Source organism: Myotis myotis, unplaced genomic scaffold, assembly GCF_014108235.1.
Source record: "Myotis myotis isolate mMyoMyo1 unplaced genomic scaffold, mMyoMyo1.p scaffold_m19_p_8, whole genome shotgun sequence".
Taxonomy (NCBI): Eukaryota; Metazoa; Chordata; class Mammalia; order Chiroptera; family Vespertilionidae; genus Myotis; species Myotis myotis.
The window spans coordinates 11,252,402-11,278,844 of NW_023416390.1; the positions used below are offsets into that span (position 1 = coordinate 11,252,402).

Genomic DNA, 26,443 nt, shown 5'->3' on the forward strand with positions numbered 1-26,443 from the left:
AAGCACATCACTAAGTGAAAGAAACCAATCTGAAAAGGCTATACATTCCAACTATATGACATTCTGAAAAAGGCAAAACTATGAAAACAGTAAAAAGATTAGTGTTGTTGGGGGTTGGGTAGAGGAAGGGGTGAACAGGTGGAGCACAGAATTTTTGTGGGGGTGAAACTATTCTAATAGTAGATATATGTCATTATACACTTGTCCAAACTCACAGAATGTACACCAGCAAAAGTGAAGCCTAATATAAACTATGGACTCTGAGTGATAATGATGTGTTAATATAGGTCCATCAACTGTAACAAATGTACCATTCTGGTGGGAGATGGTGATAATGGAGACTATGCATGTGTGGCGGTAAGTAGTATGTAAGAAATCTCTTTACCTCTCCTCTAAATTTTACTATAAAATATAAAGTCTATTCAAAAAAGAAATATAAGAATTCAAATATTACATCTGATATTGGTTATAAATTTTATTATGAAAATTTATTTTCACAACTCCCCTTTTAGTATACTATCTAGAACACAATCAGTGCTATTTTTTGAAGAAATGACATCAAAAGTATTTCAATTATAAGATTAGCTTAAACTCCCAGATCAGTTTCTGCTCCACAGGCCAACAGGAAAAAAGCTGATACACTGGAAGAAAGATTTAAAGAAACAAAGACTCCAATAAATTCCATTAAAAAAAAAAGAAAAAAGAAAGAAACAAGATACATGCAACCAATGAACATACATTAAACCAATGAAATTTCCTAGCCATCAATAAGAAACCATTTTTCGGTAAAACAGCAAGGTAGGCTATTTGAAAACCCAAATTTAGCTATTCTCCCATTTGCTTAACATATTACTCTTTACTTAAATTGGTCTATGTTAAAACTATCAAATTCAAATTTAAAAGCTAGCTTAATTTCAACCTAGGGAAATTTAAGTTCATTCTTCTCCAGTTTATTAACAAGAATGTCCTTGCTAGGAGCTTTTTGAAGAAACAATGAATCAAGATACCTCTAAGTTCTAGAGTTTGGAGCAAAAGTGGAAATAAAATGTTTATATCAAACTGCAAAATTCATAGTATTTTATTCTTCCTCAGAAAGTTTGATTTCACCTACTTTATTTAAGCCATGATCATATCTTTTAACCACAAAAGAAACTGTTATAAGCTTATGGAGTATTGTGCAATATAGGAAAGATCAATAAATCTTTCCTAATGTACTTAGATTATATACTTAGAAGATATCCAATAGTTTATTTATAAAGGTAATGCAAATCTATGTTTACTATCTGCAACTCAAGTTAAAGAACAGAGCTTTATTCATCTCATGGTCTCTCCTTTCTGTTAAAGCCAACAAACTCCGGGTTTAAGTCTTCTGCCCCTTATCTTTGGCCTATCCCTTTCTTCACCCTGTTTGTCCCATAACTATCCTAAATATATGTAAAAGATACCTCACACATATAATAACTGAACTTTCTTTCCTAGCCCTCCTCTTACAAAAGCAAGAGACAACCTATTTTCTACCTGAAAAACCCCTGTGTGGCTATCAATAATCATCAAATGCCAAGCCTCCTCAAATTTACATCAAGGACAAAAACTCAGTGAAGATCTTACGATTAAATGAAAGCCAATGCTGTGGCCACAAAGTGTTAGAGCATTGTCTTCAGTGTAAAAAACAGAATACTTATAGAGTTACAGTTGCTAACAGACGGCTAGGGAATTCCTTCAACTAAGAAATTATCAAGGCTTTGTGGGTTCAGAACAAATCTTATTGAAATTACGGAGCTAAAGAGAAGTTAGCAGTTTCTTTGGGATCTAGTTTATTTCACAGATTATAACAATAAACAAGCTATGTAAATTAAAAGAATTAAAAGAAAACTTGTAGTAGTAAAGAGTTTGATGCCCATGAAGTGGTCTATTCTAGAAAACTGTTTAGGGCCAAAATAGTAACTAGTTTACTTCTCTTAAAGAAATCATGCAACTGTCCTGACTGTGTAGGCTCAGTTGGTTAGAGCGTGTCCCAATACACCGTTTTGTGGGTTTGATACTGGTAAAGGTATAAACAGGAATCAACCAATGAGTGCATAATTAAGTGGAACAACAAATCAATGTTTCTCTCTCTCTCCCCCCTTCTCTCTAAAATCAGTTTAAAAAAATAAAGCAAAGAAAGAAATCATGAAATTGATATGACTCTCACTGAGAAGAGAACTAACATTATCTGAACACCTTGAAACTTGTCACACACTAAATTAAGGCCCCAAAAGACTAATCTTTTTAAGATTATACTGGCAGCTACCAAGTGACTGCTTGCTCTTTACACTACAATGTGACAGTTCCTTTTGTCCTAAGGATTATAACACAAACTTTGGGATAGCAGTAAATAAACACTGCTTGTCAAAAATAAAAATTTTCACTTGGCCTGGATTGGTGAAAACAAAACAACAAAAAACCCCACCCATTCTTTTTGCTGCCCTGGCCTAAGCACAGTGTTGCTATGTACTGACCATTGGGTGTGACAATGTCCTAGTTTGGAAGAGAGCAGGTCAGAGGTGTGTCAGTAACCTGGACACATGTCCTCTGGGTAGGGAGAACCAGATGACCACACAGCAGCTATCCAAGAGGTATAACCTCATTTTAGCTTCACGAGAGCCAGGTGCTCTGGTACAGAGGGCACTGACATTGAGAGGCCCCTGTGGCTCAGATTATCTAGAAGTTCTGCCACTTCATCCTTGACTCCATTCACTACCCCACCCTAAATATTTAGGTTCTATGCTACAGAATCACATTCCTGCTCCAATTTCTTACTGTATGAAAGCAGGATATTGACTATATACACCAGTAACACCACCACTGGGGTAACAGGAGATGTGATCTGAGGAGGGAATGGCTCTGATGCTGCCGTTGGCATCACCATCACTTGGGCAGAGGGAGATGAGAAGTTATTGACTGCATTTATCCAAAACCTGCAAAGAACCACTCATTCTATGATAGAAACTGTTTTTGTTCACTGGCATATTGGGTTGTAAATGCTGTGTGGCACATAGTAAATATTTGTTGAATGAATGAAGTTATTCTCTTCAACAGTTTTAGGGGGGAAAAAATTAAACTCCTTAGCATGCTTGAATAATCTGCTCCCTGGCTACCTCTCCAAATCCAAATAAAGACACTCATATATATATTTATTTTTTGACTATTGTGGCTCCAGCCCAGTTTTTCTTTCAGCTTCTCAAACGTGCCAAGCTCCGTTCTCCCTGGGACTGTCTACATGGACCTCTTCCCTTGACCCTCAAGATGGCTTTTCATCCTTCAACCTTTAGATTAAATGCTACCAGAAGGGCCTTTTCTGATTTCACCATCTAAAGGCAATGCAGCCTTCCTTCATAGCACTTAAAACATGATTTAGAATTTGTCTACATGCTTGCTTGTTAATGTTTTTTAAATCCACCTTCATAAGAAGACTGTGAGCTCCTGAGGGAGGCAGGGGATATATGGCCATTTTATACAATGTTATAGCTAGCACAGCACATGACTCAACAAATATTTGTTGAGTAAATAAGCCATGGAAATGGTTAGAAGTTGCACTTAATCTGTGAGCAGTGTAAAAAATGGACAAGAGGAGGGACAGGCAAGAATAAAGAGACAAGTGTAGTAATGGCTCTGGTAAGAGATTAAGAGCTGGTTTTAGGGTGGTGGCAATGGGAATTAAATGGTAGGGTGAACTCAGTAAATCCTCAAGATAGCAAGTCCTTCACTAGAGCTGAGGTCGTAAGTAAAAAGAAGAAAGGTACCAAAAATGATAGAGGGTTCAAACCTGGGCAACTGGGAAAATGGCAGGATTCTGAATAAAAATTGTGAGGTCCCAGGGCAAGGAAGTTAAAGACCTTCGGGATTGGTACTGGTAATCTTACAGGAAATGCCTGATGGCTATCTGAAAATTTGTTGCTCTCAGAGATATGATCTAGAACAGAGATGCTAGCTGAAGCTATGAGTAAATATTCTAGGTAGAGACAGTCAACAGAGAAGAGCTGAGGAAAAGGAAAGAATTTTGCTAAGGTGAGAAAGTACACGTCTATTCTCTGGTTTGACTTCTACATTCCCTGATATTTAAGCTACTTCTAACCCATTCCTAGATCTACTTCAGAGAGAGAAACTCAGGCAAGAGAAAGGGTTACTGCTGACTCTTGGATCTTCTCTTTGAGCTGCTTCTCATGGAGATTTTAATTTTAGCTTTACCATCTTTCACAAGTTTATACGGTTAAGAAAAAAATGAAATAAAAAAATACCCTCTGATATAATAACTAACAAACATTACCTATCATTCCTGTGAATATTCTTCAAAAACCAAGTCTGACATTCTTGACTTTACATTATTTAAATAAGATAATAAAATAAAACCATTATTTAAAAAGAGGCAGAAAGCTATTTATAGTCAGCTTCCTTATTCTGTTTCCCTTAATTAATGATGACAATGGCTAAAAGATTTAAAATTGATGTAAAATACCAACCCAGTGAAAATCTAGCTGGACCAATTCAAACTATTCTGAAATTGAAGAACTGAGAAATTAAAACTCAACATTCTCTTCCAATTTGATGAAGCCAATGTAAAGTAAGATTCTGTTTATATAAACAAATGTTTTAATTAAATGAGGTGCTGATAATATAAACAAGAATTAGAAAACAAAGTCGGCTGAAAAAAACCTCACAGCATAGATAAGCATTAGTAGTAAAAGTTAAACATTTTTAGACTTTCAAGTGAATTACAATATTAAGCTAGAAAAGTGCAATATACTTGTGAAGACTTTTAGGTATTTACAACAGTAAATTTTCAGTGAAAAACTAGTAAATTACTGCAAACATGTTCTATTCTCAATAGAACATATTAGTCAGTAAATAATTACCTTCAGTAAGAAAAAAACAAACTCCTGTACAGCACAAAGGTGCTGAAATAAGAAAGCACAATCTGAGAAATCTGAGAGCGCAATCAAACCCAGAAATTGTATTCTACCTATAAGGCAATAAATATTTACATACAGGTGGAAAGAAGAGGTTTCACCTTGGTCAGCAAATGAGAAGGTTTTCCTGCAATGTTTCTCAGAAGAAGGGAGGTTTCCCTGTCCAAATAGGAGTGCTTGTACAGAAAGAGAAAAACAAAAAAAAAGGCGATAGAAGTCAGCGGAGGTTTTATGTGTTTAAAATATAAAGTAGACAAAGAATGATTCTATATTATTAGCCTCATATCTTTCCCCTAAACTCACTAAAATGTGTCTAAAAGAAATTTTTTCTAAAAGGGGAGGAAAAAAAGAAAAGGGGGGGTGGGTGGGAGCACAGATACCACCCATGCCAGCAGGCATGTCTAGCCGACTCCTGATGATCCTCACTCTGGGAAATGGGTCACACACTGCACAGACCACAGCCAGTTTTTTTTCCAGGACAGTGTTTTTGAGTGCTGTGCGTACAGCACAAATAAACAGGTGTCGAAGGTTAATGACAAACATATTCCTTCCTCTTGTAAAGCCCACATTAAATAATATAATCTTATGAAAAGAGAATAAAACTACATCATTTCCAAAACTTCTGCAAGTATTTCTGACAATTCAGTGATAGTCACACCAAGAGGAAAAATGTCCATAAATATTTTGCCTAATAATAATCACCTATTTTCAGTAAAATTTTATTAATTCATTGTATTAGGATACTAACAATGTGTTGCACAGTAAAGGACTTGCAAAGCAATTGAATGATGTAAGTAAAATATTAAGAAGTGCTGTTGCCTTAAAATGGTTAAATTAATTCAAGGAATTAAGATATTTTCATTAAAATGGTTGCGAATAACATAGCCCTAACCGCCTTTTCCCCCTTAATAATGTTTTAGTAACTTGTTACAAGTTTAAGCAACTGTATTTAAACTCATGTAGTATAAATTATAGTTGTTTTGATATATATGTAATTCAGACTTCCGTCTCTAAATAATTCCGAATTAGTTTTAATGCTATGTAGTTACTAACAACCATTTAAAACAATACATGGCACGGTTAAGTGGAGTTATAGAAAATATTCTATAATTTATATTTTATAAACCTAACTGTATATCAAGTTATTCTTGAAACAAATTCTTTTCATTTACGTAAACAAATACTAGAGCAGCATCTACTCTCATAAAGTTCTTTTGTCACAGATAATAAAACACACTACTTCCAAATAACAGAATATAATATTAACTTAATATTGAGTCATATCTACACTTGAGTTAGGTTTGCTATATGGTATTTCACTGCCTGTATTTTTTTAAGCTATTTAATAGTTGACAGTATTACAGAGGTCCTCCATTTCCCCCACCTCCACCCAGCCCCTGTCCCACTCCAGGTCTTCCCCACACTATTGTCTGTGTCCATGGGCTATGCATACCGGGTATATGTTCATTAGTTAATCTCTTCCTGTTCCCCTAACCCCCTTCTCCTCTGAGATCTGTCATTCTGTTCCATGTATCCATGCCTCTGGACCTATTCTGTTTGTCAGTTTCTTTTGTTCATTAGATTCTACATATAAGTAAGGTTTAAACTTTAAAAAAATCTTACACGATGTACTCAATCAGTCCTTAAATTCAAATTATTTCAAGACTTCAAATCACTAAAAAATAACCCATCTTATTCTGATCAGTAAGAATATCTAACTATTTAAAGGCTCTAAGAGTTATCCACTTAAAAAATTTTCAAGGTTTAAATATCTTAAAATAAAAGGGGTATAGTCATTATAGCTGGTTACTCCAAAATATGTTACATCTAAAAATGAGACCACAAGCACTAGGTGGACATGATCATAGACAGCTATTCAATGCTTAATCACTAGCAGGGAGGGAGGCCAGATCTCCATGCTCCCTCTGTCTAAGCTTCAAGTATTTGTTGCAGACCCCTCCGCCCCCAAAATCTAGAAATCAGAAACAGCAAATTTCTCCCTTCAATAAATGCCTTACTTATCTACCTTCTCCTACTGGTGCCAGTCCCTACATCACTCTAGCATTCCTCAGAAAGGAGGTGCGGGGTGGCAGGAGAACTGGTTACTGGAGAAAGATGCAAGATGGATGAGAAGAGTGGTGTGCAATTGGAGGAGTGAGAAAAGTAAAAGACACTGCTTTGGGCATGTCATTAAATCGGCCTTTAGCCTTGGTACATGTTACTGGTAACAAAAATGTACAGAGCTCATTTAAATGGGGCCTTTTTATATTTTCCTTCATTTATCACTAACAACACAAAGTCAATGGCTTAGTCTTATCTTAATCCATTTCACTGATTTATTATTAGCCCATTTTCTTACTCTCTTCCATCTTCCCCTCTTTCATTTATTCAATTATTTTTAGGTTTCAACTTTGAGCCTGCAACCATGCCAGGCACTGAAGATGCAAAGGCGACCAAGACAGGCATTTCTTACTCTCACAGTTTAGAGTCAAATAGGGAGAGAACTGACAGTTACAACAGGGGTTGTGAGGGGTATGGGAGCCAAGTATTAGGTGGACTACCTAACCCAATATTAGGAGTTCAGCAAAGTATTTCTTAAAAAGCTTAGAGTCCTGGAAGATAGGAGGCAGCTGGGGGTTCCAACACAAAATTTCTGTTAGACATGCTACAACCTATATAACCTCACCACAAGTATTAATATTCAATGGTGCCATATTGTAGAGTTGCTCATTTGCTTTTGCTCATTTATTTTTAACCTTGGTTTAATTTTTAATTGAAAAATTGAGGTATATGATAAGGTTTCATCATCAAAAGTTCTGAAGAATGCATTCCTCTTCATTGATATTTAACTAGTTCCATGGACATGTTTATAGAACTTACAGGTGTCAGCTCAGCCTGTTCTTCTGTGAAGTCAATATGACGCTTGGCCGGCTTGCTGGGACATCTCAGAGAAATAGCATGCTGTGAAAATGCAGGAAGGAAGAAAATGATAGGTAAAGGAGGTGGAAAAGGGCAGTTCTCATTATCATGCAGGAAGAGAAAAGATCACTGAAATAAAATGCCAATGAAAAGTTGCATGCATCTTTCATTATAGCATGCAAAAATAAAAAAAGGTAAGAACCAGATGATCCTAACCTTTGATAATTTAAGGATAACCTCACTCTACTTCTGGAAAGTAGAGCTCTAAGGGAGAATTATGGAGAAACAGTGTGTCCATTACCAATTCATGCTCTGACCTCAATTGGGCCTTGACTGATGTTTGTCAGCATTCTGTCTTTCCTCCTCACTCAAAGTTTGTTCTAAATAGTTACAAAGTTCTTCAAGCTTCTAATTTTACCCTTCCACCTCTTCACATGACCTCAATTCCCTCCATAACTAAGCAAATCACATCCATCTACCACATCCATCTATCTTCACCACTACAATGTATCCTATAGCTACACCCATATTCTCATTCTCTCCAATTCTATATGAATATGCTTTCCCCTCTCCAAAGCTAAGCATGTTCTAGATCCCACTCATGTCCCCCCTCTCTAATAGCTCAGCCTCTAATACTCAACTAGTCCAGCTTTTTGGTTGCAGGAAGGACAAAAAATAATCAAGTCTTCTGGGTTCCCTCCTCCTCTTAAACTCTATTTTCCTTTTCACTGCCAAATTTCCTGAACTCAGCTATAGTGTATCTCCTCCACTTATCCTTCAATCCCCTACCATCTAGCATACATCTTTCTTTTCCAAAGTCTTTATCCCATGTGTTGTAATGCAGTCTATAATTCATTTTCTAAGTCATCAATGACCTTTTAACCAAGGTGGAATACTGTCTTTCCTATCACAGTATTCACCACATTGACTGAAATTGCTTGTTTGGTTGTCTGTATTTTTTCTTTTTTTTTTATAAACTAACTTACAAATATTATTGTTTTTCTTATAAACTAGCAATATTTTTTTTAAAATATATTTTATTGATTTTTTACAGAGAGGAAGGGAGAAAGAGAGTTAGAAACATCGATGAGAGAGAAACATCGATCAGCTGCCTCCTGCACATCTCCTACTGGGGATGTGCCCACAACCAAGGTACATGCCCTTGACCGGAATCGAACCTGGGACCTTTCAGTCCGCAGGCTGACGCTCTATCCACTGAGCCAAACCGGTTTCGGCTGGTTGTCTGTATTGACACCCATCTCCTCACATAATACATTATAATCTCAAAAAGACATTGTGTATTAAGTTCACAGTTTTTGTTTGTTTGTTTGTTTGTTTGTTTGTTTTTCTTCCAGTTTTTAAAAGGAAGATTTATTTAACAAGTTTCACTTAGTACAATATGTCTAATGGAAATCACAATACAAGGAAAGATTTAAATCAAAGCTTCAGAATTTTATACAAATGACATGACCCAACTCCTAAAGTATCAATTGGTATTACATCTCAAAATTGTCCCAGATCTTAATGTTTTCACTTCGAATTATAGACGCAGAGCTCCTATATTTGAGTTTTACAGAAAAGCATATTTCTCAACATACATCCAAAGTTTTCAATGTCTTGTGGTATAAGAGCAACATTTAACCTAAGAGAATTGCTTTAACCTCAATATGCTTACTGCTTAGGTACACTCCTACAACATAAACTAACTTGAGGAAAGATGAAAATTGTTTTAACAGTACGGTCAATACTGAATATTTCAGTGTTCAAAATTACTGAGCTTGAAAACAATTCTGACTCCCATTTTACAGTAAGCATAAATCACAAGCCTGTAATGCAAAAGTATTAAACGTAACCTTTGTTTTCTTAAAAAAAAAAAAAAAAAAAAAGAGAGAGAGAGAGAGAGAGGAAGAGAAAGAAAGAAAAGTTGACCTAGAGTAATCAGAATCTATTTCCCATTTACCATATCGGATATGCTAGACAGCCCTCCCATTCTATTCAACTCCCATAAATGCACAGCTTTCATTTCTGTAGTAGCTGTTTAATGCTCCTTCTCTACCTATGCAAGGTTTGACTGACAGTCACTTGAATTTTCCTGCAGAACTTGGTCATATCCACTCATACTGCTCTGACCACCATAACCACCTCCATAACCACCACTCAGCTGCTGGCTAGCAGGACCCCCATAACTAGACTGGTTGGATAAGCCCATCCCTCCCATCATTTGGCTACCATAAGCACCGCTACTTGCCCCTGCTGTAGAATTCAAAGAGTTCTACATAGCTGTGATCATAAGCGCCCCCACTTGTTCCTGCAGTAGAATTCAAGAAGAACTCCACCTATCTGTGTTGCATATTAGCCTTGTCTTTTGCCACAGCTGCCACAGCATCTTCATGAGTAGCAAATTCAACATCTGCCTCCCCAGTAACTCTGCCATTGGGTCCAATTTCAATGTGTACTCTCATGGGGTTAAGAGGTGAAAAAAAATTGTAAATATCATTCTCAGTGGCTCTGTAAGGTAATCCCCTCATGTGTACACAGTGCCCTGTGGTGCCCTGGAAACTGGACCCACCATCTCCGTATCTATGATCAGACATTCCTGAAAAACAGTAATTGAGGTCTCTTCCAAATCTATCAGACCAAAGCCATACCCATCATTATAGCCACCATAATCATCATAGCCTCCATACCCTCCACCATAGGCACCCCGCCTCATCCTTTCAAACCCAGCCCCGCTGCCAATGCTATTATAACCTCTGCCAGTCCTTGGCCTATCATAGGGACCGGGTCGCTGTATAGCCATGAGCTTTCGAGGGGGGTCGTAATGGGTTCGGACTTCAGCTCGGCTACTCTTAAAGATTTCAATGTACCTGTGCCCCGTTCTTTCCTTGTGCTTCTTTAAGGCCTTTTCAGCTATCTCCTGTGAAGCAAATTGCACAAAGGCCTCCCCTGTGCTCCGCCCTTGAAAGTCCACAGGCAGTGTCATCCCATTTGGCATAATTTCCAACCCTGAAAAAAACTGAACAATCTCCTCCTTGCTACAGCCAAATGGGAGTCCTCTAAGGAGGACGAAGCCATCATTGGCAGTATCAGGACCATTCAGACCTGTATGCTTCAACATCCAGTCCATTTCAACACTGTTGGACTTGAATACTTCAACATATCTGTGTCCCATGGTTTCTCTGTCCTTCTTCAAAGCCAATTTCACTTCATCTTCAGATTCAAGTTTGACAAATGCTTCACCACTTGGTCTGCCTTCTCTGGTGTAGATGAAACGAATACCTGATGTGCCATTTTGGATTTTGCGATCAGAGAAGAAGCGCATCACTTCATCAGTAGAGCAGGACCAGGGTAGGCCCCTGACCTTCACCATGAAACCCTCCCTGCCTTCCATGCTCAGCATCATGGTGACTGTTAGGCTCTTGGTGGCAAGCTCAGATCAGTGCAACTTCAGTGGAGCTCTAACAATGCCGGACGATGTTCCTCCTGCCCTCAAATGGTTATAGCCAAGTTCATAGTTTTATCTCTTACAGCCCAGTGCAGTGCCTATGTGCTCATTAATGGAATATATGAATAACTATTTCTTTTTGGTCTTCATGCCACATGCTTGGCCAGATCAAGATTCTTTTTGCTTTCCTCCCTCTACATTTTCTTATTAAACATATTCTATAGCACGTTGTCAATCACCGCGTCAACAGGAGGCCTATCAAATCTATACTGCCAATATCCTCATTCTTAGGAAACAAAGACTGACATTAAGGGCTAAAGGGGCATGATAAATGCAATGAACTCTCAAATAGTTCAGAAAAAAAGTGTACATAAAAAACCCAACAAAGTAAATATGGCACAATGTTAAAAATGGGTGAATCTTAGCAATGAGTTTCCCGAGTTCTTTGTATTAATCCTTTCACATTTTTGTAAGTTTGACATTGTTTCAAAATAAAAAGTTTTAAAAAATCTACACTCTCTAGACTCTCACACAAGCTCACGCCATATTTCGAAATGGTTATTGGTTAATTTAGTTTAAAATCTAAATCTAAAGTATTCAAAAAGAGATGATTGCCTATGCACCATGTTAAACAATATGATGGCACATTATAGTCATTGAAATTCAACAAGTCCTTATCAAAAGTGAATATATGTATGCAAAGTGACAAAAAAAGAATAGAAAACAGGACATACAAACAAAGATTACATGTTGTTACATTAACAAAGCTGAAAAGGGATTATGTAATGACATAAACTATTTCATGTTAATTAGGGTCCATTTCCACAAAGTATTTACTTTCCTACAAAAAATTATCTCCCCCAATCCAATTTTTACTTACTCTTCATCATTACTTTAAATCTAAAAGCTGGGCTCAAAACACATAATAAAAAATGAAATTTGAGGATTGATTCCTCACATAAATTTTGCTCTCAACATTCCCAATCGCATAACTTCCATTTGTTATAAAACTATCAAATTCTTCATCAATCTCTTAAAAATTCTCCACAAAGATCTGCAAAGTTGTGGATTACTACTTTTTTGAACTGATCTATAACATGTTAGAATGTAGTAGCATTTATGAGCCAGAATCTTGGGCAGGGGGTTTGTATTAGTATATAGAAAAGCATTGATCTGAACATAGACGCCAAAACATAAATCAAGACATGGCCTTGTACCAAAGTCATACAGTCCTCAGGTTACATTGGACTCGACTTACGTCGTTTCGTGGTTACGTCACCATCTCCCATTTATTTATATAAAAAGAAAAGTTCCATCATTTCAACGTATGTATATATGTGCTTTATGTTTATTATTTATTTACCACAAGTAAAGGTCAGGAATTGTTATCTTTCTTTTAAATTTCTTCTACTATTTCACTTCATTATTGCTGTGTATGTGTTCCCTGTGAGTGACGTAGGTGCTTATGTAGGTGGGTTCCGACTTATGGCAAAAATCTCGTTATGTAGGCCTGTAGGATAACCGGAGGACCTACTGTAGTTACAAAACAAGACACTTCCTTTTGATAGCTAACACCTTAGATTATAACTGGAAGAAAGAATAGAGGTTTGTGACCACACATTAGTGTTTCAATAGAGCATATTTACATTCCTTTTATTGACATATGTATGTGCTTTTCACAAATATTTTTTAAAGCATAGCACAATGGTTAAGAATGTGGACCCTGGGGCTGGAGGCTTGAGTTCTAGCCCCAGGTCAGCTATTCACTGGCAATGTCACTCTTATTACTTAACCTGTTTCCTCATGTGTAAAATGGGGGTATAATAGCATTTATCTCCAAAGGTTGCTATAAATAGAATTCTATTAGAATTAGAATTCAGCCCTCATCTGAATTTTATTTAAACCTCAATTCATTTAGATTAGAGATAACTTATAGTTGTTAAATTTTAACTGTATTCAGGAATATACTAACCACCACCACAAGATGGGGATGTTACTGCATAAATCTTATCGCCTTTTTTCTCCCGCCCATGCAAGTCCTGTCTGTAAGGCCTGGAGCTGAGAGCCCTGGCCAGTCAGTCTAGCCTTGTCTTGATTCTCCTTCAACTCTGTAATGAAGCAGCAAAGCATTGCAGTATGAGCTCTACAACCAGAATGTCTGGGTTCAAATCCTTGGGAAAGATATTCAGTCACTCTCTGCCTTAGTCCCATCCATTGTAAAACAGAGGCAGTGGTACCCATTCCACAAGGCACCAGGCAGATTCAGTGTTAAGATACGGCACAATGCTCACCACAGAGAATAAGCACTCACTATAGTAGCTGCTACTGTTTCTTTCCCCCCACTCCTCTATTTATTCCTCTTCTTTTCCTGGCCATTAATTAACCAGTAAATATTTGAATGCTTTTAAAACTTTTTGTATTTTATAGTTGCTCTTAATTTAAAAAACAGATGGATATATTTCTATTCTTGTTCAAAAAGGGTCCTTTACTAGCCCTCCACAACACAACTTAAAAAAACAAAGTGACCTAAAACCAAATAAAGATACGATTTTACCTCCTCAAAGGAGGAAAATTGCACAGATTTCTAAGTAATACACACAAAAAGAATCAGAGCATTTATGCCAGAGTTGATTGGGATAATTCATGTGTTTGAAAAATGTTTGTGAGTGAGACCTAGACAATTCCCCTGGCTTTTGCCAAATCTAAGCTCTTCTTCCACTTGATACCTATTCTTTCCTATTAACCTCACTAGGCTAGGTCAGCAAAATCTGAAATTAAACACCACGCTGGTACATGTGAATGAATTTCTGTGAGATGTAGAAACATAGCCATCAGGCTTTTAAGAGAAATGTAGCGGCAACAATTGAGAAATCAATTAACAACCCCAATCTTTTATATATGCAGGCCTCAAAATTTCAGAAAGCCTTGTGCTTCCCTCCTACCCAGTTAATACTCCAGACCAAAAGGTTGTTCGCTAAGAATATAATTCAGTGGACTTCAATGCCTTTAGGTTTTCCCCCTGATGCTACAATAAATACAATTGCTGTTTTCTTTCTAATACCTCAAAATTTCTGCACACATTAATTCTTGAAATAGTTCTGACAAGTAAAAGAAGTGGAGGAATTGCACTGAAGCTATGATATACTATGCTGAATATTATACTAGTTACAACAGTGTATCCATGAGAGATTTCATTTAATAATAATGCCTATACATTTGAGGAAAACATGGATCTCCTACCCTTTGAGCTAGCATGGAAGGACCTGGAGAGTATCATGCTAAGAGAAATAAGTTAGTCAGAGAAAGACAAGTAATACATGATCTCACTCATATATGGAATCAAATTAATAAAATAAACTGGCAAACAAAATAGATCCCGAGACATTGAAGCATGCAACAGACTGACATATTTCAGAGGGGTGGGTGTGGGAAAAGATTAACCAAAGAATTTATATGCATAACCCATGGACACAGACAATATTGTGGTGAAGGCCTGGGGACGAGCCGGGAGCAGAATGGTGGGGTTAACGGGAGGGGGGGGGGGTGGGGATAAAGGGGATATCTGTAATACTTTCAACAATAAAGATAAATTTAAAAAATAAAAAAACACTGATTGAAATTATTCTAGAATTCATTTTTACATTTATCCATGGAAAATATTTTTATGCTAAAACATTCTTTAACATTCTGGAAATAATCATTTTTAATAATCAGCTTCACTTTATTTTTAAGATATTGATAAAAATTGAAAGGCAAAAGTTTAGTTTTGCAATTCAAATACAGATTTCTCAGTTAATTAATCTCTTCTTTAGAATAATGCCCCTACCAAAGGGATATTGGAAGGCTTAAATGAGATAACATATCTGAAGTGCCTGGAAGCACAGTATTCCAACAAAAGTAAAGAAAGAGAAAAAAGACAAAATTTTGCAAGCTAGAAATCATATGGCAGAGTGGTAACCAACTCAGCAGGCCTAAGGAAAGCTGAATGCTAAGCCAGTGCTGGAGAAAAGCAGAGGAGCACCCCAATTTACATTATGTAATCTTAAAATTCTCCAGAAGCAGAGAAGTGAAGATGAAACTAAAGGCAGGAGGACTGATTAAAAGCATTTAAGAATGCAGTTAATTCTCAGATTCCCTCCTTTATTCACCAACCAGCAGCAATCTCTGGTTCAGATTGATATTCACTGCTGATCTCACTCATATGTGGAATCTAATGAAGAGCTTGGCACCAGGCTTACTTAGTTCTATAGGAAGACAAAGACAGTGCATTAGCATGAGACGTACCTATCTTCAGAAGATATCTATACAGCCCACCAGTGGTCTTTTTTGGACCAACCATTGTTAAGAGAAAGAGATCATGTGGGATAAGTACAGAAATCACCTGGCTAGAAAAAATTCCTGCTCCACAGGAACCAGTAGTACATTATCTATATACTAGAGGTCCAATGCACAAAATACGTGCACAGATAGGGTCTCTAGGCCTGGCCGGTAATCAGGGCTGATCGGGACATTCTGGCTGCTGGCTGGGCCTCCCTTCCCCGGCTGCCAGCTGCTGGCTAAGGCCTCCTTTGTTCTGCGCCACCCCTTGGTGGTCAGCGCACATCACAGTGAACGATTGAACTCCCAATCTCCTGATCAAACTTCTGAGGTTTTATCTATATATATAAAACCCTAATATGCAAATGGACTGAACAACGGAACGACTGAACAACCCGCGGCTATGACGTGCGCTGACCGCCAGCGGGCATGTGCGGAACATGCAGAAGGCCGCAGAGTGCAGAACATGGCAGGCATCAGCTGTAGCAGGATGGTGGAGGTGGTGAGCGGGGGCGCCAGATGAAGGCAGGGCTCACCTCTGGTGGTTACTGAAAATTCTTTGCTTCCACATGCCACAGTCCCGCCTGGTGCTCGCACCTGCTGCTGGCACCAGAGCCACTGCTCGCACCCACTGCTGGCACCCAGTGCTGATCCCGATTGCTCAGTGCCGTCAGTGGGTGCAAGTGGCGGCGGCTGGCCCTGATCGCCCCTGAGGGCTTCTCCACCTTCCCCTGCTCCTGAGGGGCAATCAGGGAAGCAGCTGCCACTCGCACCTGCTGACGGCACCGGCTTGCACCGATGCTAGCGCTGGCCCCAACCACTCTGCGCTGTCAGTGGGTGCAAGTGGGGCTGGTGCCATCATTGCATGGGAGCAGTGGTGGTGGGAGCGGGGCTGCTGGCAGAGAGGGGACTGGGGGCTAAGGCCGGAGGGGCTGGGCGGGGGAGCCGAGGATGGGCTGAGACCCACCCCTGTGCCCACCACAGCCTCGCAGCCCACAGTTCCTTTCAAGGTGCACAAATTTGTGTACTGGGCCCCTAATAACAAATGATGAGTGTAGGTTCCATGGCCCCTCAAAAAATGTGTTCATGCTAACTTACAAGAGTTACACACTGCACACCAGGAAGCCAAGGTCTGTGACTTTTCATCAGCTTCTAAAGTTCACTCACCATCTTACTGATTCATATGCACTCACCAATCAGGGGTCAATTTACAACAAACAATATTGCTTGAAAACATTCTAGATTTATTAAGTTTCTAGTAAATGAATTCAAGGGAAGGAAAACCCAAGATCATCTTCCATGAATAAAAGGGCTCAGATCTGCTACTAACTCTGAACTTAAAGCAGTGATTCTCAAATGAGGGCAATTTTGCCTTACAGGGAACATGTAGTAATGTTTGAAGACATATTGAGTTGTCACAACTGGAGGGTGTGTGTGTACAACTGGCACCTAGTGGGTAGATGGCAGGGATGCTGCTCAACATCCTACCATGCACAGGAGAGCTCCTCACAATGAAGAATTTTCTAGCCCTAAATGTCAATAAACTTATGGTTAAGAAACCCTGACCTAGGATTACATGGAAGATCACGTACTGAACACTGAGGACCATCCCACTTCGCAAGCCTTCTTTTCCCAATGGGCTGCTAAAGCACTGGGAGCCGGCATATGCCCTCCAGGCAAGGCTGGAAGAATCTGCTTTGGAGAAAGACCTCAGAATGATCCTAGCGTAAAGATTCCAAAAGATAGAAACAATTTAAGATGAAATTAGTAGAATACTAATTTTGTTTGAAATAAGTATGAAATTTAATCAACTGGGAGAAAGGTTGGAGTTGGAGGGCAAAAAGTGTGTGTGTGTATACACAGCAGTGTTTTTTACAAATCTTATAGAACCATTTGACTCTTTGAGCTCCACGCTTACCAAACTAATGTTTTTTTAAAAATTGTGTATGAGTGTGGGAATAAGGATTTGGGACCTAGTAATAGACTCCCTTAGTTTTCTTGACTTGAATCAGAACAAACTACATCTAGAAAAAGTATACTTTTTACATTTCTGTGCAATTCCAAAAGCAGCAAATTACTTTTCTACCCATCTGGGAAAGGCAAAAAGAACAGGCTGAATAGAGAAGACCTTAACTCCCTTTCTTGTATGATTCTTCATTTACTCACCAAACCTTGTATTAAAGCCATACGTTAAACATAAAACCACTGAACGTTGGTTTCCTTGCTCATGGATACCACTGGATACCATGTGAAGTGTTTGCTGGGAGAGGACTTTTCACTTCATTTGCTCTTTCATTGTTTGAACTTTTATAATGAGGGTATGTTATAGATGGACACATGGACACACACACACACACCCTGAATGATTAACCTGTTTCCATGCATCTTGACTCAATTAAAAATAATCTGATTGGAAAGAAGGAATATCAATATATAAAACACAGGAAAACCAAGAAAGCACATCCCCAGTAAAATATTGGTCATTTCCCAATAGGTAAATCTAAAATACATAAATGACACATATTAATAAATAGCTGGTGCTAAATGTAATCCCCAGGTATCATAAGGTAGAAATCAGTTTTAAAGTTCTCTACAGAATATCTATCACTTTAAGTTTCATTTTAAATAAATGTTTATTCTTTAAACTGATATATTTCTTTAGAAGCAATAAAACTCATTTATCTCCAAACCACCATGATAAAGTGACATATTTCCTTAGAAACAATAAAACTCGTTTATCTCCAAACCTCCTTTGTGCTCCACATTACCTAGAACAAAGCTAGATAAATGGAGTTGCCGAGTGATGAAAAGTAATCTAATAAATTAAATCAATGGGGGGAAAATCAATACTGTCAATAGGTGTAAATTTTACATTTCTGTGCAATTCCTTAAACAATGTTTTATAAGGTTTACTTTTGATTATTTATGAATAGATTATTTTACCTTTTATAGAGGACATTGTAAATACAAAGTGAATGGAAGGCTGGTTTTATTTTTGCTACCCTATAACAAAATTGCCTTCTTGATGAAAAAAAAACCCACAAGAATTCACCGTCAGTAAAACTAAACTCTGTTTTTTCCAAACTTATTTTTATCACAAATCTATTCTTTACCCTCATCGTTCATCAAGAAAAACTTCATCTTGCCAAAGCCGGTTTGGCTCAGTGGATAGAGCATCAGCCTGCAGACTGAAGGGTCCCATGTTCGATTGCGGTAGAGGGCATGTACCTGGGTTGCGGGCACATCCCCAGTGGGAGATGTGCAGGAGGCAGCTGATCGATGTTTCTCTCTCATCGATGTTTCTGGCTCTCTGTCTCTCTCCCTTCCTCTCTGTAAAAAACCAATAAAATATATTTAAAAAAAAACAAAAACAAAAACAAAACAAAAATAAACCACTTCATCTTTAAAAATCTGTTCATGTATATTATATCCTTTTGACTCCGAACCACTGTACAAGAGGACAGACCATGTACCCTTAGCTCCCTCTTACTTTGAGAAATTGATGTTCACAGATGTTGGATAAACTCACTTAGGTTCTATGGATAGTGAGTGGCAAACACTTGGAACTGAGTTTTCTGATTCCAAGCCCAGTGGCTCTTTGCACTATACCACACTGACTCTTTCATAATAAAGTTCAGTGAACCCTAAAAACTAGAATCTTGGAGGACTACAATGGGAATATGAGTCTTAAGAAATTTCTTAAGTTGTTAATTTATAATAAATACATATTAAGCAATTATTATCAGCTTACGAGCCATACTAACTTTGCAAATGTCAAAAAAACAACAACACATTTCGAGATTTTGTGGGTTTTTTTTCCTTTAAAATATATTTTTATTGATTTCAGAGAGGAAGAGGGAAGGAGAGAGAGATAGAAACATCAATGATAAGAGAGAGTCATTGATCGGCTGCCTCCTGCATGCCCCACATTGGGGATTGAGCCCGCAACCCGGGCATGTACCCTGATCTGGAATCAAACGATGACCTCCTGGTTCATAGCTCAACCACTGAACCATGCTGGCCGGGTATATTTCAAGTTTTTTTTTTTATTAATGTGAAACAGGTAACATCAATTCAAACAATTCAAAATAGTCACAAGAATAAAAATGAAGAAACTAAATACTATCCTCTTATTCTTCTTTGTGACATTGCCATAGTTGGTAATATACTCCTTTTGCAATGATTTTAAAACTTAGCTCAGAGGTATCCTTGATAAATTTTAAATGTAGAGAAAATAAGAAAGTTATTTAAAACTATATTTAAAAACTAGTTTTCTATTTTAGTACTAAAATAGCAAAAAAAACCCATTTCATCTACCTACCTCAGTAATTGGCTGCCCCTGATGTGTCAACTCCAGTTCTTGAGGGCGCGTTACTTTATCAATATCCAAAGAGTCCATGCTGGAAGCTGCAGAAGTGATGCTGGAGCGAGTGGAGTTACTCATAGAGCGCACTTCAGCATCACTCACCGTGCCCGCTGATGCCGTTCTTCTGTGCTGATTAGTTACTAAGGGCTTAGCATCCTCTAGTACAGATTGCTGAGCAGCCTCATCCATGCTCAAAGAGGCCTGGTCTAACTGTGCAGTAATATCCTCCAGGGAGTAGTTGGCATGTGATGGTTTAGTAATCCTATTAGATGAAGAAGACAATCCTTTCAAGGTGCCATGCTTTGTTGTATGTCGGCTAGGAGGTAATTTCTGAGAGGCTTTTGTTTCTGCAATTTGACGCTTACTATTTCCTGCACCGATACTGCTGAGCTCCCGCTCTATTGAGCAAAGATCGGCCATCAGGGCATCCAGATCCACAGTTTCTCCCTGACTCAGAGCTTCTGCAATGAACAATATACATGATGTTTCCAGAACAACTGAATCAGAATGTATACATTCTATTATAAATCAGTTAATGAATGCAGGGAAAGAAGCAAAAAAATTCATCCTATTGGTCCTAAAGCCTCTCAAATATAGTATTTCTAACAGGTTTTTAAGAGAAATTTTTAGAAGCAAACAGTCCATCTTTTAAGATTTTTAGCCATCAGAGAACACAATTATAAGTTGAAAGTAAAAATAATGCAAAAATTGTACACCGTTCCTACTTTTAGCCTCATCCATAATGCAACTTTTTATCAGAGGATCTAAGTTGTCAATATTATCAATGCCCTGGTAGAGATGTTACCTAAAAAGTTGAGGGCATAAAAAGAAATGTAAGGCCTAAAAAGTTACAGATTGAAATATCAATTTCAAACACTATAAAGTTGACTTGGTAGAGGGCATTAAATAAAGGCCAGAGGGCTGATTTTAAAATTACTAACAACTAACTTCACTGGAATTTAGGTTCCACCTGAGTATATACTTTGTAATTATTAATAACTCAACTAGAAAACTATTTTAGTTATGTTCCAGTTTGTTTTTTTCTGTGATCATTTGAAATAGTAATAAACAAATCAAGAAATATAAGAACTCAGTCAACTTATGCATATCATTTCTTGTTGAGCTACTTGGTATTGTAGCTGCACTGCTCTTACGTTATATAATTTAGTACACTATTTTACATTTTATTTCCAATTACATCTTACCATTCAAGTTGTATATGGAGAAGCGGTAAGAAAAATTGGCCATGTTTGTTTCTTGGCGAAGAGGAGATCTTTTTACTGGTTCCATGGGCTTGTCAGAATCCAAACTCTTTAAAAAGAAAAAAGAAAGTTTGATAAGTCATATTATATCCACACTTCAATTATATAAAAAGATACAGTTTGCCCTGGCCTGTTCGGCTCAGTGGATAGACCATCAGCCTGTGGACCAAAGGGTCCTGGGTTTGATTCCAGGCAAGGGAACATATTTTGGTTGCAGGCTACTCCCAGGCCCAGGCCCTGCTGGGGCTCATGCAGGAGGCGACCAATCGATGTTTCTGTCACATTGATGTTTCTCTCTGTCTTTCCCTCTCTCTCCACTCTCCCTAAAAATCAATGGAAAAATATCCTCAGGAGATGATTAACCACAACAACAACAACAAATAGTTTGTTTTAATGATTAAGTGAATTGTTATAGAATAGGTAATAAAACCAAAGTTTTTGTTTTCATATTATTTTGGTTATACTTTTTTTAAATTTTTAGATAATAATCTTACTGAAGGCACTTGAGAATGTCATACATATTTTTCCAAATACATCAAGTATAGAGACTAAGTTCATATTACATAAATTCACTATAAAACTAGTTATATGAATATGGGCATGGTAAGATAAATAGGAAGAAATGATGCAGATAATTCTGTTATCTCTTTCTTCAAAGTAATTTGTTTTAGGTCCAGCATAGCGTCCTTCCTGGCATGATAGACCCTGAAGATACGGTACATTTCTAGACTCAAAATTAGTGTCACTCAAGATCTTAACAGAGTAGCTACAACTTTAAACAATAATTAAATATCCTTGTTCTTTTCAAATTCTATGAGGGCACACAGTAACCCAGCTACACTGCTTGTGCAAAGTCTAGAATTATACTATACTTCATGTTTGGGTATCTTGTAAGTTATCTCACCACCTTTTAAAATGATACTTTTTCTAAACTTTCTATAATAAGGAAAATAAGAGAAACAGAGAAATTCAGGGTAAAGGTAGGTAGATATACAGCATTTATTTAAATAAATTTACAAATATTGGGATTAGTCTTTTAAAACGTTAGTCTCTACCTAGAATTATCAAATAGATTTCAAATAAAGGAGAATGCTGGAGAGTAGAATCGTGGAATTAGAGTAGAATGCTATCTACTTTATTCATTTATCTCAAGATAAAACAAATCCATTCAGAAAGTGTCCATACTGGTTTTAAAACTATCATATGAAGGACATTAATGACCATTCAGTGCCTTATTTCAAAATTGCACAAAACAGCCAGGAAATTGTCCTTTAATCTCAAACGTACGTCTCTGCTGCAATTTAATTCTAAGCCTCCTTCTCTCAGTGGAAATGAAGACTAATAGATAGGTAATGTTTACTGTAAAATAACTTGAATATAATTGAGGACATATTAAAAATCAATCTATTTACCAGTTTAAGTAAATAGACATTTGTTATAATTGTCTGCTGTGTCCATGCTGCTGGGACAACAAGGGAAAGAGAAAGAAATACTCCTTGATGTCAAGAAATTCGTAATCTAGTAGGGTGGTTTTTAACTTTTCTCTGGGGGGGGGGGGGGGGGGGAGGGAGGTCATTGAGTATTTGAAAAAAGCTATATGCTATATGTACCTTCCAGAAAAACGCAAATACACACAAATTTTGCAAATGATTTCAGAAGAGACACCAACCACTTAAAACTTAAACCTGACTTAATATAAAATTGAAAATCCCATTAACATTGTATGTGTGATAGAGGCACACAGATGACACATTGTAGTGAACTAAAATAATAAATTAAAAAACTTGAAGTTTAGCCACTAACTTAGTAAAAGTTTTTGAAACTTTCTGAAGTGTTAAAACACAACTGTTAGCAGTGAGCCACATTACACAAGAGTTTTTTTAAATCTTTCTCTCTAAAGACAGATTTGTATAATAAAAAGAACAGTCACAGCACTAGTTAGGAGCCAACTTTTGTGGTGAGTGGCTCTTTACATTTAGAAATCTGGGGATTTAAAGTATAAAGAAGAATAAAAGGCACTGAACCAGTAGAAGCCCACCTGAAATGGAGTAGCATGGAGTACTGCTCCACCTAGAGCAGCTGGAGTTATACTTACCTGTCTTTTCTCTTTTTGGCTCCCTTCCCAAATATGAGTAATAAAACCATACAGTCAAAGCAACCCCACACATGCCAGCTGGCACATATTATCATTTTCGATTTCCTTCATTTTGCTTCCTCATTCCTTTTTCTCCTCCGCATAGAAATGCATAGCCTAGTCATCATCTCTACACCAAAATCACCTTTTTAAAAAATGTAAGAATTAAACTGAAATGGGTTCACAATTACAGATATAAGAAAGACCTTTCTCTCAACAAGTATTTTATTTCTCCTGATTGGAGATGAAGGGAATGATTCTTTTGAGATCCTAGTAGAAGTGAAACCTAGTGAAGTGAAAGGAATGATTCTTTTGAGATCCTGAAAATTGAACATTAACAGATTATGGTCACAAACATGTCTGCTTTTCAAAACGATCCATTTTAGAATTACTCTTAGAATTATGTGAAGAGTTTATCAGTTTCAATTACAGACTGTTACAGAGAGGAACAAACCAGTACTTTAAGTTTCCAGCTTACTTCCCAATTTTTTACTGGTTAAGGAATCTCAAATTTAAGTAATTTTACATAAAAGTTCTTCCAAGAGATATTAAGGATGAATGAAAATATTTTTGTTCTAATGTTCTCAATGATATGAAGTTAAAGTTGTTTTAATAAACATAACCATCTTTATATATATATTGAATATAATATATCAACTGGGATAGTAACAGAATACCCTTTTATTATAAAAGTGACCTGGTTTAGAGGATAAGGTCATTCTTTAAATAAAAAGAATAAATAAAACAAAAAACTCATGATACAAGAAAACTAAACAAAAAGGCTTTTCCACTGTTTTAAAATGCAGCTGGGAATGAAATTTTATCAATACTCTGCAATCATGTAATAGAAAATATTTTCATGTGTGAAGATATTATTTATGCTGTAAAGTATTCAAAAATTCACTAAATTATGAAATAGGATATGCTAAAATTTAGACTTTAAAATTTTAGGCTTTACAGCTTTCTAGCCAGCAATCTCAATTTATGAAAGAGATTGTAAGTAATCCCTGTAGATAAACAGAACTTCAGTCAGTCACAAGTATATTTTAAAACTCCTTCAAATAACCAGAGAAGATAATATCTTGTCCTATAACATTTATTCACTTGTTAATGTTTTGGACATTTTATTTTTATAGCAATATTTTAAAATGTAACCTATATCCACCATATCCTTATGATTATACTGTAAACTTTTAGCACACGGTGATGACTTAAAATCCTCAACCAGTTTTCCAAGCACTACTTCTAACCTGAGTGAGTTTGTCTAGCTCCCCCAGCCAGGCTCCAAACATTTTGTCCAGATCTTGATCTTCTTTGTCACTGTCTTCTTCAGCACCATGGTCAATTTCTTCATCTGATAGCTGCTCCATCTGAAACAGACATTTGTGTAGAATAGTTACAGGATAAACTTGGAAAAGTATGCAGTATATGTTCTGATATATACTACAACTCTCTGGGGTCAAACCTTCAAAACTAGGAAGTAAATTAAAAGTGATGACTGGAAACAGGGTTGACAAGTGAGTAGAAAGGAGTGATTAAGTCTCAAATTTTAGAAAAATGTGAAAGAATGAGCAGTATCAAATTATGACCAGAATCACAAGTAGCAATAATTTAAAAATTGCAGATGACTCCCATTAATTAGAGGATAACAGCAGATCAGTTCTCTTCACTAATAGATTCTAAAATACCCCAACACCACTGTGAAAAATTCCAGAAGACTCTAATCAGCAACTTACCTTATTTATTTTGTAAAAATCTGTTTAGATATAAATATGCATGTATCTTGCAAAAGCTTAGTCCCATAAGCATTTCATAGAAAAGACAAAACAAAATTTTAAGTCTAATTCAATCTGTTGAATTTATCCTATTCTCATTTTCTACCTCATCTATCTTTTACCTTATTTCCTCATTAGTTCCTACAAAATCCAAGGAACTAAAATTGAAATAAAAAACACAAGAGAACCAAGATGGCGGCATAGGTTAACACTGGAGTTTGCTGCTTTGAACAACTACTTCAAAAGTGAAACCAAAAAACGGAAGGGACATCACCCAGAACCACAGGAACGCTGCCTGAGTGGAAGTCCTACAACTAGGAGGAAAGAGAAACGCATACGGACACTCAGAGGAGGCACAGTGCTGAAGTCAAATTCTGAGGTGCGGAGTGCGCGAGCGGGCTGGCGGCGGAGGGCGCGGTTGGCGTTTTCAATTGGGAGGGAGTCGCAGACTCTGAGCTCCAGATCCGGGCGAGTCTTTAGGGACCCAGACTAAAACGGGAGAAGCGGGACTGTCTGGCTTCGGTCAGAGCGAGTGCAGCTTTCTCTCTGAGCTTTGCAGCGGGTGCTGGGACTCAGAGAGGCAGAGCCCCTGGGGACAGGACTGAGAGCCGCCATAACTGCTCTCTCCGGCCCACCCTGTTGATCCTGTGCGGCCCGCCCCGCCCAAGCCCTGCACACAGGCATTTGCCGGATAGCCTCAGGCAAAGGCTAGATTAGCACCTCCCTAGAGGACAGAAGTTCTCTCACTGCTGACACAGCTGATTCTCATAGCCACTTGGCCTGGAGGTCAAACCCTCCCTGGAATTAGCTACAACAATCAAGATTTAACTATAAGACTGTGAACAAAGACCACTAGGGGGTGCACCAAGGAAGCATAACAAAATGCGGAGACAAAGAAACAGGACAAAATTGTCAATGGAAGATATAGAGTTCAGAACCACACTTTTAAGGTCTCTCAAGAACTGTTTAGAAGCCGTCGATAAACTTAATGAGATCTACAAGAAAACTAATAAGACCCTCGATCTTATATTGGGGAACCAACTAGAAATTAAGCATACACGGACTGAAATAACGAATATTATACAGACTCCCGACAGCAGACCAGAGGAGCGCAAGAATCAAGTCAATGATTTGAAATGCGAGGAAGCAAAAAACACCCAACCGGAAAAGCAAAATGAAAAAAGAATCCAAAAATGCGAGGATAGTGTAAGGAGCCTCTGGGACAGCTTCAAGCGTACCAACATCAGAATTATAGGGGTGCCAGAAGATGAGAGAGAGC

General features: G+C 37.5%; 1 protein-coding gene and 1 pseudogene across 1 annotated transcript in view; both read right to left on the bottom strand.

Moving 5' to 3' along the window:
- RAPH1 (Ras association (RalGDS/AF-6) and pleckstrin homology domains 1) overlaps positions 1 to 24,759 on the bottom strand; it is a 51,479-nt gene extending 26,720 nt beyond the window's left edge. Inside the window, 3 exon segments of the mRNA XM_036320598.1 lie at positions 19,949 to 20,454; positions 21,199 to 21,304; positions 24,640 to 24,759. Of these exon segments, the coding sequence (XP_036176491.1) occupies positions 19,949 to 20,454; positions 21,199 to 21,304; positions 24,640 to 24,759 (732 nt within the window).
- LOC118662011 lies at positions 9,215 to 14,683 on the bottom strand (annotated as a pseudogene).
- Positions 24,760 to 26,443: the final 1,684 nt, after the last annotated feature.